Here is a 20773-nt window from a genome sequence, read left to right as displayed (position 1 = left end):
TTGAAATTTAGATCACGTGTGGTTGTTCCGTCATTCTCATCAAAATCAAAATATTTTAGAGAGGTTGATGCAACATTTATTCCATCTTAATTCACTATTTTAACGTGAAATATAAATTTATATAAAAAAATATATTTGAAGAATTTATTATTATTTTTTTCATATTTGATAGACCAAAATACTGTTAGGACCGAAAATAAGCAGGTGTAACGCGGAAGCTAGCAAAGCAAACCTCGAAAGACCACGAGTAAGAAGACAACGATAAATATACCAAAAGACACAAAGGTTTAACGTGGTTCGGTCAATCGACCTACGTCCACAAAGGAGATGAGCAATCCACTATAAATATGAGAGTACAAAATACAGAGGGAAACAACCTCAACCAATTCACTCAGAATACATGGGAGGTTCACACAAGTGATAACGTATCAAGCTTGTGACCCACAAATTCTCCCTCTAACCAAAACTCTCAAAGCCCTTAAGACTACATTGTGAATGCTAATTAAGTTAGAAGGAACATGCCTCTATTTATAGAGTCCTAAACCTTTTCCTACCAAAAAAAGAATAGTCAATTCAAAACCTTTTCCTAAAAGGAAAACCTATTTATGGTAAGAAATCAGGGCAAATAAAACCCAACAAATCTCCCCCTTGGCCTGAATTTCTGACAAAATAAATTTGTCCACCTTCTTTACTTAATCTTCAACAACTTGCTTCTCCTCTCCATAATCTCCTTTACAAAATTTATGTCTCAACACAGAGAACCTCTCTGAAATAATTTCTCCAACAAAATCTTCATTACTGTCAAAAAGGTTGCGGCTAGAACTACACCCGTCAAGATGAACACCTCTTTCTAACTTGGTTCAATCATCGATTATCGAACCACTACACCTGACTCCATCATTGAATCTGACTCTAATACCACTTGTTAGGACCGAAAATAAGCAGGTGTAACGCGGAAGCTAGCAAAGCAAACCTCGAAAGACCACGAGTAAGAAGATTTTGTTGGAGAAATTGTTTCAGAGAGGTTCTCTGTGTTGAGACATAAATTTTGTAAAGGAGATTATGGAGAGGAGAAGCAAGTTGTTGAAGGTTAAGTAAAGAAGGTGGACAAATTTATTTTGTCAGAAATTCAGGCCAAGGGGGAGATTTGTTGGGTTTTATTTGCCCTGATCTCTTACCATAAATAGGTTTTCCTTTTAGGAAAAGGTTTTGAATTGACTATTCTTTTTTTGGTAGGAAAAGGTTTAGGACTCTATAACAAGACAATAATAAACCAATCACACAAGACACCAAGATTTACGTGGAAAACCCTTCGATGTAAAGAGTAAAAAACCACGGGACCAAAAGCTCCACTATAATCACCAAGAGTTACAATATTGTTCTCTAAGATTGGCCACAAAACAAGTGCCAAACAACGAGCAACAACAAAATAAGATTGCACCAAATCTAGAGAATTAAAGGAGCAAAATCACCAATTTCACAGCTACTGTTCACGACAGCAAAACTGAAGCTGCAGGCCACCAAATCCAACTCTGTCAGTTCCTAATCAAAGATTGAGATGAAGATAATATGCTGTCCAAAAATCAGCTCAATCGGACAAGAAACGAAGCGGAAATAGCAATTTGAAATTGGTTGTTAGGGCTGAATTTTTGACTGCGAAAATCTCTCTCTCTCTTTTTGGCTGCTGAAAAAACACTCTTGTATGTCTGAAAATAAGACCCTAAATAGGTTTATATTTGCCTCATAAGAATGGGCCTATGAGCAAAAATGGGTTGGTCCAAATTGGACTTTTATTTATCCACATAGGAAGGGAAAAAGGTCCATAACCCAACAATTCTCCCCCTCACGACTATGTGGAGGAGACCGCCATCCCGGCGACCATGCAACAATCTTCAAACTTCCCTCTTGGCAAAGCTTTAGTCATCATATCGGAACCATTGTCATTTGTATGAATCTTTTCAAGCTCAAGCAACTTAGAATCCAACACATCTCGAATCCAATGGTATCTCACATCAATGTGTTTAGACCGACCATGGAACGTAGAATTCTTGCCAAGATGTATAGCACTTTGACTGTCACAATAAAGCACATACCTCTCTTGAGCACAACCAAGTTCCCCCAAGAATCTCTTCATCCAAAGCAATTCTTTACAAGCTTCAACGATAGCAATAAGCTCAACTTCTGTAGTAGATAGAGCAACACATTTTTGCAACCTAGATTGCCAAGACACAGCTCCCCCTGCAAAAGTAACCAAGTACCCTGAAGTAGACTTGCGAGTATCAACATCACCAGCCATGTCTGAATCAGTATAACCACAAAGAATAGGCTTCCCTGTACCAAAACACAAACTCAGACTAGAAGTGGCACAGAGATATCTCATAACCCACTTCACAACATTCCAATGTTCTCTTCCCGGATTAGAAAGAAAACGGCTAACAACTCCAACAGCGTGAGCAATACCCGGTCTTGTACAAACCATCGCATATATCAAACTACCAACAGCTGAAGCATAAGGTACTTTTTTCATATCTTCCTTCTCATCATCACTAGAAGGACACTGTTTCGTGCTCAATTTGAAGTGCATAGCTAAAGGTGTACTGACAACCTTAGCTTTGTCCATGCTGAATCTGCGAAGTACTTTCTGAATGTACTTTTCTTGTGATAATACCAATTTCTTGGCCTTTCTATCACGGACAATCTGCATGCCAAGAATCTGCCTTGCTGGTCCTAAGTCTTTCATAGCAAAAGACTTACTCAACTCTTGCTTCAACTTCTGAATCCTGCAAGTATTATGACCAACAACAAGCATGTCATCAACATAAAGCAACACAATAATAAAGTCACCCTCAGAGAACTTTTGCACAAAAACACAATAGTCTGAAGAAGTCTTCTTGAAGCCCTGCTGACTCATAAAAGAACCAAACTTCCTGTACCACTGTCTGGGAGCTTGTTTCAAACCATACAAGCTCTTCTTCAATTTGCAAACATAATTCTCTTTTCCCTTGACTTCAAAACCTTCCGGTTGCTCCATATAAATTTCTTCATCTAAGTCACCATGGAGGAAAGCAGTTTTAACATCCATTTGCTCATCCTCTAAATCTAGACTTGCAGCCAAGCCTAGAACCACAATGGATGACATCTTCACAACTGGAGAGAATATCTCATCAAAATCAACTCCCTTTTTCTGATTAAATCCCTTGACAACTAATCTAGCTTTGTACCGTGGAACTGGATTACCATCTTCATGTTTCACCCGAAAAACCCACCTGTTTTTCAAAGCTTTTCTGTCTTTAGGTAACTTAACCAAATCAAAGGTATGATTATCATGCAAGGATTTAATCTCATATTCCATAGCATCAAACCACCTTTCTTTTTCTTCACTTTCCATGGCCTCATCAAGACTCTCAGGTTCTCCCCCGTCAGTCAAGAGTACATACTCATTGGGAGAATAACGAGATGAAGAAATTCTCTCTCTACTAGATCGTCTGAGAGAACTCTCTGGAGCATCTATAATTGGTTGTTGGACAACCACATCATCTTGCACTGGAGCATCAACAACATCATGCCGGTCATTCTGGACATGATCAACATCTTCATTATCAACTTGATTTTCATCATTATGAAGATTTTCTTTCGGTGCTATAGTCAAAGGAACTGGATTAACATCAACTAAGCTCTCACTACTCTGAAAATCAGCCTTGTCAGCTTTGTCAAAATCTTCAATTGTTTGGTCTTCAAAGAACACAACATCACGGCTTCTAACAAGTTTCTTCTCAACAGGATCATAGAAACGATAGCCAAATTCATCTTGACCATAACCAATGAAGATACACTGCCTAGTTTTAACATCCAACTTTGATCTTTCATCCTTAGGAACATGTACAAAGGCTTTACACCCAAAAACTCTAAGATGAACATAAGAAGCATTCTTACCAGTCCAAACTCTGTCAGGGACATCACCATCTAAAGCAACAACAGGAGATAAATTGATAACATAAGCAGCAGTATTAAGTGCTTCTGCCCAAAAAGAATCTGACAGCTTAGCATCTGAAAGCATACATCTAACCCTCTCAACTAGAGTTTTGTTCATCCTCTCTGCTAAACCATTTAATTGAGGAGTCTTTGGAGAAGTTTTCTGATGCCTAATACCTGCTCTCTGCAATATCTATCAAAAGGACCAATATACTCACCACCATTATCTGAGCGGATGCATTTCAATGTCTTCCCTGTTTGTCTTTTCACCAAGGCCTGAAAACTCTTGAACACATCAAGTACTTGATCCTTGGACTTCAAAGGAAATACCCAGAGTTTGCGAGAATGATCATCAATAAAAGTCGCAAAGTAAAGTGCACCACCATGAGATCTTACCTTAAAAGGACCACACAAATCAGAATGTACCAACTCCAGCAGATCAAGCTTTCTTGAAGGCGGATGACTCTAAAAAGAAACTCTTTTCTGTTTACCGGCTAAGCAATGAACACATTTCTTCAACTTTGCTTGTTTCACTCCAGAAAGCAAATTTTTCTTAGCCAAACTATCAATCCCCTTCTCGCTCATATGACTTAATCTTCTATGCCATAACTCTGATGAAGTATCATTCTCCACCAAATTTACTGAGTCTCTGGAGATGGAGCCCTGAAATACATACAAGTTAGACAACTTGTCACCACGGGCCACAACCATCAAACCTCTAGTAAGCTTCCACTGGCCAATACCAAGTGTATTAACATAACCCTCATCATCAAGATATCCCATAGAAATCAAATTCAAGCGAACATCTGGAGCATGCTTGACATTATTGAGAACTAGTTTGGAACCATTGTTACTTTCCAAACAAACTGTCCCAATACCAATAACTTCAACTTCATGATTATTGCCCACTTTCAACGTTCCAAAATTACCTGGAGTATAAGAAGAAAATAATTCCTTCTTTGGCGTGACATGAGAAGTAGCACCAAAATTCACAAACCAGCTAGACTCATCACGAACAAGATTAATGACATTTGCATCACAAGAAACAAGAAGATTATCATTAGCAAAAACAGCAACACGATTTTCATTATCGCCTTCTCTCTTTTGTTGTCTCATATCTCTCTTGTGCTTGTAACAATATTTCATGATATGCCCATTCTTGTGGCAATAGTCACATGTAATATTCTTGTATTTAGACTTTGACTTGCTTCTACTTTTACCTCTATCATTCTGACCTCTGGACTTGTTTCTCCCCCTATCTTCAGTAACCAAAACATCGGAGTGTGAAGCTGAAGAAGATGAGGCTTGAGATCTTCTTCTCATTTCTTCATTCAAGACACCACTCTTAGTATATTCCATGGTTACCAACACCACTGGGAGCAGAATTAGTCAAAGAAACACGAAGAGTTTCCCAAGAGTCTGGCAGAGTATTAAGAAGCCAAAGTCCCTGTATCTCATCATCAAAATTTACACCCATTCCGGACAGCTGGTCAAGAACACCCTGAAAATCATTAATATGATCAGAAATAGGAGTGCCCTCTTTATACCTGATATTCATTAATTGTTTCAATAGGAACAACTTGTTGTTGCCAGTCTTCGAAGCATAAAGTGTCTCGAGCTTGTCCCACAAACTTTTGGCATGTGTCTCATTCACAATATGATTTCTAACATTATCTTCAACCCATTGTCTAATATAGCCACAAACCTGCAGATGCTCAAATTCTCATTCTTCATCATTCAAAGCCTGAGGCTTATTAGAAGCAAACACAGGTAAATGCATCTTCTTGACAAATAGAAGATCTTTCATCTTGCCTTTCCAAATATGATAGTTACTACCAGTTAAACACACCATTTTACTCATATTTGCCTCCATCATTCAAAACGACAATCAACAATAACCAATGCTCTGATACCACTTTGTTTGGAAAGACAAGGCACTAACAAAGAATGCCTGACAGGATAACAGCGGAAGAATACCCAAGTCTATACTTTCCCTTCTCGATTTGAACCAAGAGAAGACAAACAACCACAAGCAATATGATAGTAAGGCAGCAAGTAATTCAACCAAACAAATACAGATAAAAATATGATTTTTTAGTGAAAATTTTAAAAAAATTCATTATAAATTGATAATATAAAAATTAACCTCTTGAAGAATGAACATGCTGATAAAAATTGTGGTGAGAGTGTATTTGTTTGTTTTAGAGATTATAGTATATTATTTTGCTGTGGTACTATTTTTTTTTTATTTTCTATTTTAGTTAAATTTTTGTACTCTATTATTATTTATTTTTTAATTATCAATAATTTATCGAAAATAAATTTTATATATTTAAGATAGAGAGATATATTCGTGTACATTATAATCTCTTTATGCCTCACTTTAAGATTTTGGTGACTATGATAGTAATAGTAAAATAGATAAACATTTTCTATTTCAAATTATGAATGTCGAGTTTAAACTCTGAATATGAATTAAAAATATTTTCTCTCAAAAATTTTACGAGATAACATTTAAATTAAATCGAACTCTTAATATAAATATCAAACAAAATTGATACTTGTAAGTCCTACACCTAAAAAATGACACGTAATTACAAGTGGCAACAATATGTTCATACACTTTTCTACGATATTTGACCTTCAATTAATTAAAATAAATATTAAAATTATGGAATAGGGAATAAGAAAAATAAAATGGTCCATAGCACAAACTATATTGATGAGTACAGAATAGTTGACCTTTAAAAAGGATTATAGTGGTTGAATGAAAATTGCAGGGAGGGATCATGGAAATGTGTGATATATACTATAATGATTCTAGTTATTTTTAATCGGAATTTTTTGAATTAAAGTGACATTTTTTTTATAGAAAATATTCTTGATAAATCTACTTAATGAAAATTTGAATTAGCTAAATTTTGATCTATATAAGATTAGAATTCATCAGATTATCTAGTGTGCTGATGTATAATTAGGACTTATCCGATATAATTATAAGTGGTTGACATTTTCATGTAACGTTTGTCACTCAATTATGTATTATTTACTTATTATTATGGAAAAACCAAAAAAAAATAATTTATCATTGAAAAAAATTGAAATTAGAAAAAGAAAATATGAGTTTATGAGATAATAACTAAAAAATTATTGATCATATGAGAAATCAATCCGAAAAACAATAACTAAGCAACTAGTTCATTATCTAGCATAGTATTTTCGATGTATACAAGTAAAAATAGCACATATACAATTTTTTCTTATCTTTATCTACATCCAGATACATGTATCTCGAATAAATAGGATCGAAATTAAATGTAATTTACTTCAGATATATTTAATCGATGACTTAACCCGTATATGAAATACATAGAAAAATCTCACTAGCCTCTCTCTCATCTCATCACTCTCCTTTATATCTGATATCCTATTATAAATCGCTTCAAATATGTATAAATATATATATATATATATAGTGTGATCCATATATCTCTGTAATACATACAAATTTCGCTCACCAATCACCCTTTCTTCTTATTTTTATATATCTAATAACAAAATATATATATTTACAAGTGAAATATATCTAATTACATAATTTTTTCAATAAAAATAGTATAGGCATGGTCAAATAGTCCCATTCTCTTGTCTTTGAGTGGCCTCTATAAATAAGAGTCTCACTATTCTTTGTATTCTACACTGAAAACTTCACGTGCCCTCTTTTTCTTCTTACATCCCCCCAACTACTATAATTATCTGAAAAAACATTTAAAGTCCTTATCCCATTTCTGTTTTCTTGGGAACTGAGTAATTTATTAGTTTAGGTCATTATATATGTTTGTTACTCAACCAAACCTCCAAGGTAGTTAGTTAGTTAGGTTCGAGAGCAATAGTGGATAAGAGATTTCATTTCCTCGTTTAATTTGATAATTTTTTCACATACATGGAGAAGGGAAAGCAAGTTTTCGGTTCTTCGGCTTCTGCTTCTGCTTTGTCCTTTACGAATGATTTGTTTGGTCCGAAAGAGCCTTCGAAAACGTCACTCTTTGGTTCCGTTTTTGGACCACAATCAACGGTATTATTCAGTTTTGTTTTAATTTATTTGTCTTAGTTACTAGTTAAATTTATCAAAAGATGATCAAAGCCACACTTAAAAGAACTATAACTAACTATCAGTTGTTTATTTTTTTAAAAAAAATTGTTTATCACCATCTATTACTATTCTTTAATATGTATGTGAAGATAGTTAGGTAAGAAAAAAGGAATAACTGAATGTTGAGGGTATGAAACTCACAAAAGAAAAATTAATTCAAATATACTTTTTACCATTAATTCTATTTATTTTTTTAAAAAAATTATTTAAAAATACTATATATAAATTTATATTTAACATTAATTAGTTTAATTCTCGTAGCCAAATATCTTAAACAAAAGGAGTACAAGTACAACTTCTTCTCTTACTCCATCCTGCATGCATCATTGCATCTATAGATACTCCTTTATATATACGAAAAGTATATTGATTTTATTTAGAGAAAAACATTAAAGTAACTTTTCGTATCAAATCTGATATGATAATTTAAAAAATTAGTGAAAAAAATAATAATATTTTTTTATCTGATTTTTTTTATATATATATATATTAATATTTTAGGGACTTGGAAGGGATTCCACTCACTCTGTAGCTAGAGGTTCATCAAGAATCCAAGATCCAAAAAACCAGTCATGTGGAAATGCAAAATATGGAACTTCAGGTTAATTTTCTCCTATATTTTTGTTCATTTTTTCAAAAACTACTTTTTCAGTATAGTTTAATTTGACATAAAATTTAACAAATAAAATTAAAAAGTAGGTAAAAAATAAGCCGTGAGATTATGAAACTATAAAAATATATCATTAAAGATATAATAACAAAATTTAGTATAATTCCACAAGTGAAGTGTAGAGAGGATGGTGTGCATGCAGTCATCCCCTCTCTCGTGAAAACATAAATATTGTTTTCAAATAGATACTCAGCTCAAGTAAATCATAAGATAAAAAAATGAATTATTAAAAGGGTACTTTCTTATTTTCTTATTTTTTTATAACAGACTAATAAATTATAAAGTAACGTCATATAAAATGAAACGAGAGAAAAGCACGTGCCTTCACCTAATACATGTATTGGGGTTCAATAAAATCTGAATGTCCATATTCGAGGAAAGCGCTCCTTGGCGAAAGCGATTCTATTCCCAAAGCTCGATCATGACATCTGACTAAAAGCAGAGTATTTACTATCCCACCATAATTTGGTGAACGTATATATATATATGCTTGCTTAAGTTACAAATCTCTCTCTTAATTGTTGTTCATCAATGTCATGACAGGTAATAAGGAGAAGAATAATTCCATATTGTATCAGAATAGAACAACAGAACCATGCCATTTAAGTTCATCAATATACTATGGTGGCCAAGATATTTATTATCCACCTACTGCCTCACATAACACCGTAAGTATATTTTTAGCGGTAATAAATATATATATTAATAAAAAAAACGTAAAATCTTTATTAATAATAATTAATTGTTATCAGATTCAATATCGCATAAGGCTTTAGAGACACTTACAAAAAAGTGTTAATTACTGCTAATAAAACATATTTCACTCAATTATTAATTCATTACTGCTAATCATTATTTTTGATATATATAGTAGCACTATATTTTTATTTCAAACCTCTTTAGTGAAAATCCTAAATTCGCCGTATAGTAATTGGTTTTTTTTCTCAATTTCTAAATTGTTTCATTTATGTTCATGACTTGATCAATTCAAGAAAAATGTAGAAGATGATGATGATCAAAATGGAAACAATTCAAATTGTGCTTCAAGAGGTAATTGGTGGCAAGGTATGAAAATTAATTTTTATAGAAAAGAATATTTCTTTTTCTTATGATTAATTATCTCTTTTTAGCAATGTCATAAAAAAAAAACTCAACTACATTTTTTTTTGTCCCACAGGATCATTATATTATTGAGGCCTTGTTTTTTTTCCTTACGCAAAGTGGTTCAGCCTTTTTTCGAACTCAGCGCATAGCAGAAATTTAGTGCATCAATTATCGTTTTAGTCAAGGCCATAATTCCAGTATTTCAAGCACTTGATAGTAGGGCTGTGTATCGATCGGTTGGTTCGGTTCGACTTTAAAGTTTATTGGGTTGGCTTATTAGTTATCGATTTGTAGTGATGCTAAACCATTATAGAACCATTAAGATATTGGCTTATCGATTATTGGTTTATCGGTTTTTGATCGTTATCGATTCGGTTATCGGTTTAACCGTTAAGATTTGATCGAAAAGAAAAAATATTGAAAATCACTTAGAAACAAAGTGACAAACCAAATAAACCATGCACTTGAGTTCACAAGTTACATCTTGCTCAAAAGCAAACACTTTTACATCGTAGAATAATCAAGTATTTGAGACAATCAAAAATAAAAGTAGGAAATTAAACTCTAAGTCGAGAACTTTATATACAAAAATGGTATAAATATAAATATTTAATTTACTATCGGGTTATCGGTTAATCCGTTAAAAAAAAAACTTTAAACCGTTAAGAATCGATAACCCGATAACAAAAAAAAATCAAAACCGTTATCAAAATCACTAAACCAATAACCCAATACTATAAACCAATAACTTTTTTATCGATTCAACTTATCGATTTTGATTCGATTTTAAACAGCCTTACTTAATAGTACTTTTTTTTGTTTTATTTTGTTGGTTTGTATTTTTGGTAATTGGCAAGACCTTTAAGCCAATTTCGTACATTGGTTTTGTCCCACTAATTTTAACACTTTATTAGTAGACAACTTGTTCTAATTAATTAATTTCCATTCTCTATATGGGACTATATATGTGTGGAGAAAATAATTGTTATTATTTTGTCTAGGAAAGTTTTGATTTTTGAGATGATATCTAACTACATACCAACAAGTATTTCATCATATTCACGTAATAACAGTTACACCATGACACCTAAAATCTTATAGCAAAAAGTATCAGGTTCTTCATAATAACTTACTATTATACAAACATAACATACTAATAATAAAAAGTAAAATATAAATAAGAATTGTGACGTTCAATCTAGGGCCCTAGCACGAACAAAATTGTTTAACTTATACTAGTTATTATTTCAAAAAATCATATTTATCCTAGTCCGTTTAAAAAATAACGTATCTTTAAAAATTATAGATACGCCGTTGCCGGGGATCGAACCCGGGTCACCCGCGTGACAGGCGGGAATACTTACCACTATACTACAACGACATTGTTGTTGCAAACTTCTATAATTTAATATTTGGTATATATTTCTATATTCTATGGTATAAATCAAATAATTTGTATATATTACCAGCAATTACCATATTGTATAGTAGTGCACTTTTATTTAGCAGTCAGCATCCCACCATACATTATGTAGTAAATGGGGCGGAACTAGAAGCTCAAGTTCGACTGTAGTTAGTAGTTTGTGTTAAGAAAATCATTAAATATATATAAATAATAAGTTCAGAATTTAGGTATGAATACGTGAAGCAGTCGGTCCGATCTGATAAGCATATGGATTAATTTCACCATCTACTTTAACTTGTCCACTATACAAATAAATATTTATTTTTATTTGTCTAATTTTATAAATCTAAGAGTTAAATCGTCACTTTGTACCTAGCTTACCTTTATTATTAATTAACCATTTTCAATATTTAGATGATTTTCAATAAATAGAGATAATATAATACAATTATCATTTTATTTGTTGTTTCTACAACACACACTATGACTATGAGGAATGCGTGTATAACCCCAACGGAAATAAAAACAAAACGTACAACTTCAAAAGCAAGATTTAAGTGTCTTCTCGAATTAAAAAAAAACTAAAACAATAGTATATGAAGAAAGTCAGGTACATAATAGAATAAGTTTGCTCTTGCGATTCTAACAATGATTGACACTGCTATCTTGAAGGGTTGCTCGACGAACTATCATTTCAGCAGCGATTGAACCTTATTACTTAAAGATTTAATATCCTTCACGAGACGATCGAAATTAGAATAAGATGATCCACCTTCCATCAAACAATTCTTAGCTAATTTAGACATATGATTTGCTCTTCCCAAAAACTCTTGTTTTCTCAATACCATCAAATCCTTCACCATTTTCTCTACAATTTCTCTATCACATGTATCCTTCATGTCAAGCCCAAGTCCCCAAACTTTTTCAACAAATCTACTATTCACTTGTTGGTCGAAAAAATAAGGCCAACAAATCATAGGCTTACCCTCGTAAACACTCTCGAGAATCGAATTCCATCCACAATGAGTCCAGAACCCGCCAACAGCGGGATGGGCCAATACTTCTTCTTGTGGGGCCCACTCCACTATATATCCCCTTTCTTTAGTCCCCTTTACTAAATCCACAGGCATCTTTGATCTCCACTCTTCGTCCCCTATAGAATTCGGTCTAATAACCCACAAAAAATTCTGTTTACTGTTAACCAATCCGTACCAAAATTCAATCAATTGATCATTCGTCATTGTCGCGATACTCCCAAAACTAACGTAAATTACTGAATTCGGTAGCTGATCGTCGAGCCAATCGATGCAAGTTCTATCTTCCGCCCATAAACTATTTGACGATGATCGCAATGTAGTTTGTTTCTTCTTTAAATGCGCGTGGAGCGGTCCAATTGGATAGAGATTGGGGCAAATTGTTCGCATTTGATTGAGTATGGGTTGATCTAATTCTTCGAATGTGTTGAGTATTAAGCCATAAGCTCGTGAATTTTCTCGACCCTCTGTTTTGAAGAGCTGGATATTTGGATCTGTTAGATCGCCGGAGCGGCAAAACTCCGGCAGATCACGTCGCCGGAGAAATGTTTCAGTTCCCGGAACACTTTTGATGGGTTCATCCAAGTTATCATCTGTAGATATTTGAAAAGAAGAATTAGAAGATTGTGTAAACTTCGAGAAATCTAAGTTAATACTAAATTTTGAATCTAAAATCTCAATACTAAATGAGTTCAATATCATTAACTTTACATAGACCGACATAAAGCTCTAGCAATAACACACATCCTAAGCTACAACACGCGAAAGAATGATATCATGATTGAATCTTAACCGCCCCATCAAAGCACTAAAAGTACTACAAGTAACAAACAGGAGCGTGTCTACATAAAAACTTTGACAGATAAGATAATAATAATCGTTTTCAATACGATCAATCAACCCAGTCCCAACACTAACTCGAGTCATAAAAATATTATGCAATCAAAGTTCAAACAATCATATACTAACCTTTGAAAGGATATTCTCCGGATTCAATAAGTTCAGGAAGGCAAAAGAAGATCCAAAGACAACAAGAGCTAATAGTTCGAACACAAAAGATAGGTACATTAACCTCATCAGCAACATCACAAGTAAATCCCAAAACTCCATCAGCTATAATGCAGCTAACTCGTCCTCTTACTTTCCCATCAACATCAACACAGAGTGAATCCGAAGTCAACATATCTTTAAACAGAGTCTTTGTTTTAGTTCTCAAAGAGTCAAAAACCTCTAAAAACTTCCCTCCATCTCGAGGATGATCATCTGGTAGTCCATCCGATATCGTCTTGATTTGAAAACCAGGACATTGATCGAATCTTGAAGAAATATCTGTGTGAAGAACGAGTCGATTGTGAATGTTTTCAGTGAGAAGGATGGTGATATGTAAACCTGAAAAACAGAGGAGTTCAGCAAGTTTGAACATTGAGTTTACAGGGCCTTGTAATGGTAAAGGGAAAATGAGTACATGAGGAGGAAGTGATTCTTGTTCATCCATTCTAATGAATATGTTAAAAGAGTTTTCAATAATGGTGATCTTGTTATACAAAAATTTGAAACTTTATAGATTATATTGATTGTTCTCTTAATTAGTTTCATTTTCAAACTATCGACAACTTTGAAAATACTTAGATATATCCCGATCTGTCAGATGACATAGCAAGTAATCTCAAACACTTGTAAGATCACGAGACTCTTTATAAAACACGCCTAAACTTTGTGAGGATTTAAGAGTGTATTGCACTGTTATTATAAGCAGGGGCGGAGCCACCTTGTAGGAAGGAAGTTCAGCGAAAAATTATATTATTTGTACTTGGTTAGAATAATTTAATATGTATATATAGTAGATGTCGAACCTCTTTCGACTATTTTATGTGTCTATTTCTACAGATATTTAATCTTCTTATGGATAATCCTGGATATGCTTCTGATTATAAGATAGGAGTGTATTTATTTTTAAGATTGTTAATAGTTCGAAATGAAACTAATAATTCATGTCAAGTTTAAAAGTGTTTTAAATTCTTTTACTCCGTGAATAAAAAAATGTAAAATATATCAAGTGGAAGTATTTGTCAAGTTGATAGAATTAAGAAATATTCTCTTGTTTTTAGAAATATAATAATGTGATGTTAATTAATTAGTGTTTTTATTTTATTGGAAAGGGAGTAGGCAGGGAGGGGTAGGTAGTGAAATCGAACTTTGATTCTACTAACAATAAATAAATAAATTAATCTCTAAGTGGATATATATATATAATTTTTTTAATATATCTTTTATGTTTTTGTACCATTATTTTTATCACTTTTTTTCTTGCAAAGATCTCTATCGAGATACATATGCATTAAAATAATATAATTTTTCTATTTTAATTTGTTAAAACATTTTCTTTTTAGTTGATTTTGAAAAAATGATTTTAAAGAAATAAACTCTAAACAAAATAATTTATAGTCGCGTAAATATATATAACTTGTTTTAGATTATAAATTTCAAAAGTCTCTCTTTCTTATGTGAAATTTACGTTAAATTAAACAACATCATATAAATTAAAAGAAAGAGAACGCATATTTAAGTATTCAACATATTCCGCCAAACAAGAAAGAAAGAGGAAGAAAAGGGTGATTGGTAGTAGAATAGCGATAAAAAGAGAAAGGATAAACCGGAAAAAAAAACAAAAATAATTACTAGGTTCACGTGAATCGCAATTCATAAACACATAATAGAGTTCAATTTTTATATACCGTTAGTCAGATTTCATAAGAGTATTATAAGTTACATATAATGATCTATAATAAGAGAAATTAACTAAAAAAAAACCTACTTGATCAAGTAAAATAACATTAATAGCATGAAAAATTCTTTTACATTATCAGAGTATATATATTATACAATTATACAACCCTAGTAATTTCACTATCAAACCAAATATTCATCAGAGTTACTGAAATGTATATGTATATATGAAAACACTTTATACAAAAAAAAACATATCCTATGATTCTCTATGTACAAAAATGATCACAGAATATTAATACTTCTCTATTACATATGTTGATCAGACTCTTCAAAAACGTTGTTGCATCCATGTCAGATTCTCCAGAAGGATCAGACACACACTTACACACGTCGAACTTTATTTGAAGAGTCAGATCAACACATATAGATGTATATATATTTACAACTAGTCTTGTGAATCTTCATCAATAGCCATAATTTTTGCAGCACCTTTTATAGCAGTTATAAATTTAGGATTATTAGCATTATGAATAACATTATTCTTTGGTTCAATCCTTGAATTCTTGTTTATATCATCATCATCACTTATAATATCTTGATCATCATCCTTTTTCATGTCACTAGGTGGTAAAAAACAATCCAATGACAGTCCCTTTATGTTGAAATCAACTTCTTCAATTGTCCAAACTTCTTCCATCCTAGTCCTTGTATGTCCTTCTGAGTTTTCGCCGAATCTGAAAAGTGAAACACATGTCTTGCCAGAATGTGCTATGTTAACACCATCGATTGTTCGATATTCTTGGACTAATGACTCCATTGTTGTTTCCCAAAACACATCATCTTTAGGAGATTTTAGTCTAAGAAGATGTGAATCTTCAAGTTGGACTAATAGTCCTGTTCTTTGGCTAAAGTAGCCCCAAACAGTATGTCTCATAATTTCAACATTGCTACTACTTCTTGCTTTTAGAGATGAGGGTTCTGCTTCAAATTTTAGTACAAAACAATCTTCACCATTCACTGGTTTTTCGCCAATGCATATCGAATCAGAGAACATATCAGCAGTAGACCTTGGATCAAGACCCTGTCAACATGATCAGACGTTGTTCAAAAACATGGTATAAGAGCAGATACATACTTTAACATGGTATCAAAGCAGATACAGACACATGACATGTTGATGACAACCAATTCACAACTAGTATCCATATAAAATAGAGAACCATATTATTCATTCAACAACTATTTTCCTTTTTTCCAATTTAGTGGCTCATAGTTGAGTAAATAGGTCATTTTCACCCTATAGAACAACTTGAAGAGTGTCAAGTTGTGAATGAGATTTCGAGTTTATTTGAGTCATGTGACACAAAAGAGACAAGACTAACAAGTTGTTTACATTCACAAAATTGTAAACTAGACCTAACTACTAGTACTCGAGGCTGTGTCCTGAAATCCAGAACTCATAAGGTTCAAATCCTGGCTCTAATTCTGCTTTGAAAAGGGTCAAGTTGTGAACGAGATTTTGTGTTTATTCGAGTCATGTGACACACAACTTGACCTCTTGATAAGACAAACTTGACAACAAAAAAAGTAAAGGAAGGAATCCAAATAACATTAATGTTGCTATGAAGTGTGTGTACCAAATTGACATTGGGTGTGACATGACCATATGTTTGTGAATACGATGTGAGTTCAATTCTTACTGTCTGGATACCTGTAAGGAACGACGAAGAGGCCTAGCAGGTCCACGAGAGGCGTGAGAATGATGCCATGGAGTTTGTCTCCATGACACCTTACCATCACTTCCAGCACTGATTTTACAACCTGAAACAACAAGCTCAATGCTCCAAAGATCAGGTCTCTTTTGCCACAACACAAATCCTCCCATTTCCCCTGCCCCATTTTTCGCGGTTTTAATCTTCATTACTTTGCCACTGTTCAATCCTAAACCATCTCCTTCAATAAACTCAGACGCGATCATCTTCACCTTCCCCATCGCGTACATACTATTAATCGAATTCAAAGCATGTTCTCCTCCCGCGGCAGCTATATATTGTTGTACTATATATTTTGCCATCGAAGTCTCCTGTAACAACCATCGATTAAATGAATAAATAAAATATCGCGAGAACTCTATAAAGATCGAATTAATTGTTTAAGTACAATAGGTAACAAAGTATGTAGTACCTAATAAATTAGTTCAAGTGTATGCAAAGTTGCAATCTCACCAAACACAAATAACTAAAAAATAAGTTTCATCTACTTGTCTAGTCAAGAACTTGTACCTAAAAGGCACGCAAAAATATGTTACTGTTACTTCTGTCTCGATTTATGTAACACTATTTTCTTATTTATCTTTTTTTTTGTTTCAGTTTATGTGAATTGATATAATTTTATATTTAAAAATAATTAACTTTACACTTCATCTTTTTTATCTTTAATTACTAAAAAATCTTTATACGCTCATAAATGTTGCTATATATTTGAGATCACAAAATTTTCATTTTTTATCGAGTTAAACTCACGTAAATCGAAACAGAGGGAATTTCCCATAACACATACACACAAAAAAATGATTCCTCAACAAATTCTTATTATTATCTCATCATAAAGTCACAATTTCTTGAATTTTTTTCAATTTTCTTCGACAAAGAAACTGAATTTCAGAGATAATAATTATTAGTTAAGTGACTATATAAGAAATTAATTTTATCACATTAACAAATATTCTTGATCATTGAGTACTTCACCTATAAATGTTATGATATTTTGAGTTCACAAGTATCTCAAAACTTTCGCTTTTTTTACTTAAATTATCTACCGAGTTAAGCTCACATAAATTGAAACGGAGGGAGTTTCCTATAACATATACCCCCAAAAGAAAAGTTCCGTTCATATATTATTTATCTTCCAGACGATTCCTCAATCAATAGTTATTATTTCCAGAAAGTCCCAATTTTTTTTATCTTATCTAATTTTCTTCAACGAAGAAAACTGACTTTCCTAACATAATAACTATTAACTGAGTAACCATATCAAAAATCAAACTCTACCACAGGAACACATATCCTTGTGGCACCTCTCGTATTTCGAGACTCAAACTAGTCTTTCTTTTGACCATTCGACTCTCGAAATCCGACCTGTACTGTAGCACATGAATTGAGACAGATGGAGAATTATAAAAATTAAAGAACTTACAATGGGATGATCATTAATCTTCTTATTAAGGGAATGATTATTGCATTTAATAGGATGAGGAATCAAAGGAGCAGCAACAACACCAAGCAATAGTTGAATCTCAGCATTTCTTCCACCAATTACTGAAACAGCACTTGATTTATAATAATAATTATCATGATGATTATTATTACCACTATGAGATTTAATCCAAGATTTCATATTTTGCCATGACTTCACATTATTCTTATGTGATGCATTAACAAACATTTCTTCTGGAATCGGTACTTCAAGTACCGTTTCCAGACCATCTTCGTTGTCCAAATTAGGGCACAACGTTCTCATTTGTTAACTCGAAATCAAATTTGAAGCTAATAAGTTGTAAGCTTTAAGAAATATTTGAAGATTTTTGGATAAATAGAAGGAAGAATGAGAAGAAAGTTGAAGTGTTAATAATAATAATAGAAATGTATGTTATGTATTATTAGAATTATATTATAAAGTTTTTTTTTTTTTAAATTGAATAATACAGAGAACCTACCGACCAATAAGGAGTCATCCACACACAACGTGCATTTCTTTGTCTAATATTGTCGTGACAGCACGAATTTTAATTTAATTTATTTTATTTTTTTCTATTTATAGTTTTTAAAAAATAAAAATAAAATAAATTATACAATGTACTTTTTGTTGTATATTTTTGACTAGTGGTTGAAAAAATATGTTAGGAGTGAATTTTAGTTAGGAGACTTGTGAATTTTTCCTTAAATGAAAGCGTGGATTGCGCCTTGATGGATGGCTTAAATATCCTATGAATCTGCGGAATAATTTTTAGCCGTAATAAGTATATATATTTAATAAAGAGTTTAAAAATTTTATTGGTACATTACAAGAAAACTGTGAATTACATGAGGATTTTTTTGGGGATTAGTATGAAAATTTATAGAAAACTTATTTTTCTGCAAATTTTCATACTAATATCGAAGAAAATCCCCATGTAATTTACAATTTTGTTGTATTGGTATAAGTTAATTGTCATTGCATTTAATGTTGCGCAATAAAGTATATGAACATTTACAAAAAGAAGGTTAGATGCCATTAAAAAGAAAGTATGTTTAGTGGCAATTAAGTTATTATCGTTGTGTAAAAGATTACTTTGGGCGTAATATCACCAGAACAAAAATAACTTATTTGGCGGTATGATCTTATTTCGTTTGGTAGGACAGAATAAGTAAGGATATATTATAGTTCGTTCGATATGCAAAACAAAATAAATAAAAGTATATTATAATTCATTTGTATATGAGACAGAATAAGTAAGAATAATATTATTTTTTATATGCGATATATGATTAGCTAATATATATTTTAAAATTAAATATAAAATATAATTATTAATATTTATCTCACGTACTAGACGATTAAAGATAAATTTTGAAACATAGATAGTTGTAGGTTTCATACTTAACCAATCTGATCAGACACTTATAATGTTAATCTTTTAATTTAAAATTTGTCATCTTCTTCTTTTTTTCTCAATCAATAATTAAATCATTATACTAACACATGACAGGCTAATAAAATCTTTACATAATCCAATTTATTTTTCCATTACTAATAATGTTTATGGTTTGCTGTTTAACATGCATAGAGATTTGGCTTGTTCTGAATATTCATCCACCCTTCACTAATCACCTATTCACTATGATTATAATTAGTCGTAGAAACAGATTTAGAATTTAAACTTTATATATTATTGAAAAAATTAACATAATTGCAAAAAAGTTATTGAGTTTATATTCGTTATTTAATGTAATTTTCATTTATAGAATTATATTTTACAATGTAGGTAAATCTGGCGTTAATACTCTATATCTTGTAGTCGTTTTTATTAAAATTATTATAGACTATGGTACATAAATTGACTAAAAAAAGACCTCAATCATGTAATGCACGTTCACACACGAATCCAATCTATTTTAGTAATTGCCAACACTAACAGGATTTGTAGAGATTTACATTAATAAAAATTAGATTTATTACCAACTACTTGGAATTAATTAGAGTCAATAAATTCATATTGTTATATTTTATTATAAAGAAAAATAATAATAATGGTCTTGCAATATCTAATTAAAAGGGTGCTAATAAAGTCTTTTATTCTAAGCATCCAAATTTTTGAGACCTTAAACGGAATAACAAGAGTATTTGATCGTAATTATTCATTGATAGTTTTTACTAATAATTTAATTAAATCGATGAGAAAAGAGCAAATAATATTGTTTTCACGTAATTTTTTTAGCGAAAATCTACTTCTCATCATGTGTTTTTCTAGTGAGTTGATTTGATAAGAAATGAGTACAATCTCGATTTCCAGTAGCGATCGAATCACCTTTGATAGTTCATTTAACTAAAAATCAAGATATAACTTCATTAATTAACAACTAGTAGCTAATATTGATACTTTGAGAACATTCTTTTCAAAATTTGAAACAAAAGTGTCTGGTAAAAATACATTTTATTATGTGTTT

The 20773-nt window shown here is 31.9% G+C and overlaps 3 protein-coding genes and 1 non-coding gene across 5 annotated transcripts; 1 reads left to right on the top strand and 3 right to left on the bottom strand.

Moving 5' to 3' along the window:
- The first annotated feature begins 7668 nt into the window (after nucleotides 1–7668).
- On the top strand, nucleotides 7669–10375 carry LOC101251681 (uncharacterized). 2 transcript variants are annotated; one of them, XM_010323140.4, is made up of 5 exons: nucleotides 7669–8047; nucleotides 8627–8726; nucleotides 9339–9463; nucleotides 9798–9860; nucleotides 9973–10375. In XM_010323140.4, exons 1-5 carry the CDS (start codon nucleotides 7916–7918, stop codon nucleotides 10057–10059), a joined length of 507 nt encoding a protein of 168 aa, XP_010321442.1. In that variant the 5' UTR covers nucleotides 7669–7915; the 3' UTR covers nucleotides 10060–10375. The 2 variants fall into 2 exon arrangements, with proteins under 2 accessions (XP_010321442.1, XP_010321443.1); XM_010323141.4 differs by having other exon boundaries at nucleotides 9788–9860.
- Nucleotides 10376–11208: 833 nt separating this feature from the next.
- TRNAD-GUC (transfer RNA aspartic acid (anticodon GUC)) lies at nucleotides 11209–11280 on the bottom strand. Its single transcript has one exon. It is a non-coding gene; the product is annotated as a tRNA-Asp (tRNA).
- A 424-nt stretch (nucleotides 11281–11704) lies between these two features.
- On the bottom strand, nucleotides 11705–14079 carry LOC101251986 (7-deoxyloganetic acid glucosyl transferase-like). Its single transcript, XM_004239874.5, has 2 exons — nucleotides 13308–14079; nucleotides 11705–12931 (listed from the first exon to the last, which is right to left on the bottom strand). The coding sequence occupies exons 1-2, from the start codon at nucleotides 13831–13833 to the stop codon at nucleotides 11994–11996; spliced, it is 1464 nt and encodes a 487-aa protein (XP_004239922.1). The 5' UTR covers nucleotides 13834–14079; the 3' UTR covers nucleotides 11705–11993.
- A 1074-nt stretch (nucleotides 14080–15153) lies between these two features.
- On the bottom strand, nucleotides 15154–18803 carry LOC101252286 (uncharacterized). The gene is made up of 3 exons (XM_004239875.5): nucleotides 18264–18803; nucleotides 16780–17151; nucleotides 15154–16149 (listed from the first exon to the last, which is right to left on the bottom strand). The coding sequence occupies exons 1-3, from the start codon at nucleotides 18585–18587 to the stop codon at nucleotides 15514–15516; spliced, it is 1332 nt and encodes a 443-aa protein (XP_004239923.1). The 5' UTR covers nucleotides 18588–18803; the 3' UTR covers nucleotides 15154–15513.
- Between the last annotated feature and the right edge of the window lie 1970 nt (nucleotides 18804–20773).

Source organism: Solanum lycopersicum, chromosome 5 (genome assembly GCF_036512215.1).
Source record: "Solanum lycopersicum chromosome 5, SLM_r2.1".
Classification (NCBI taxonomy): Eukaryota; Viridiplantae; Streptophyta; class Magnoliopsida; order Solanales; family Solanaceae; genus Solanum; species Solanum lycopersicum.
Note: the sequence above shows the minus strand (reverse complement) of the source record. Positions and strands in the feature narration are given on the sequence as shown.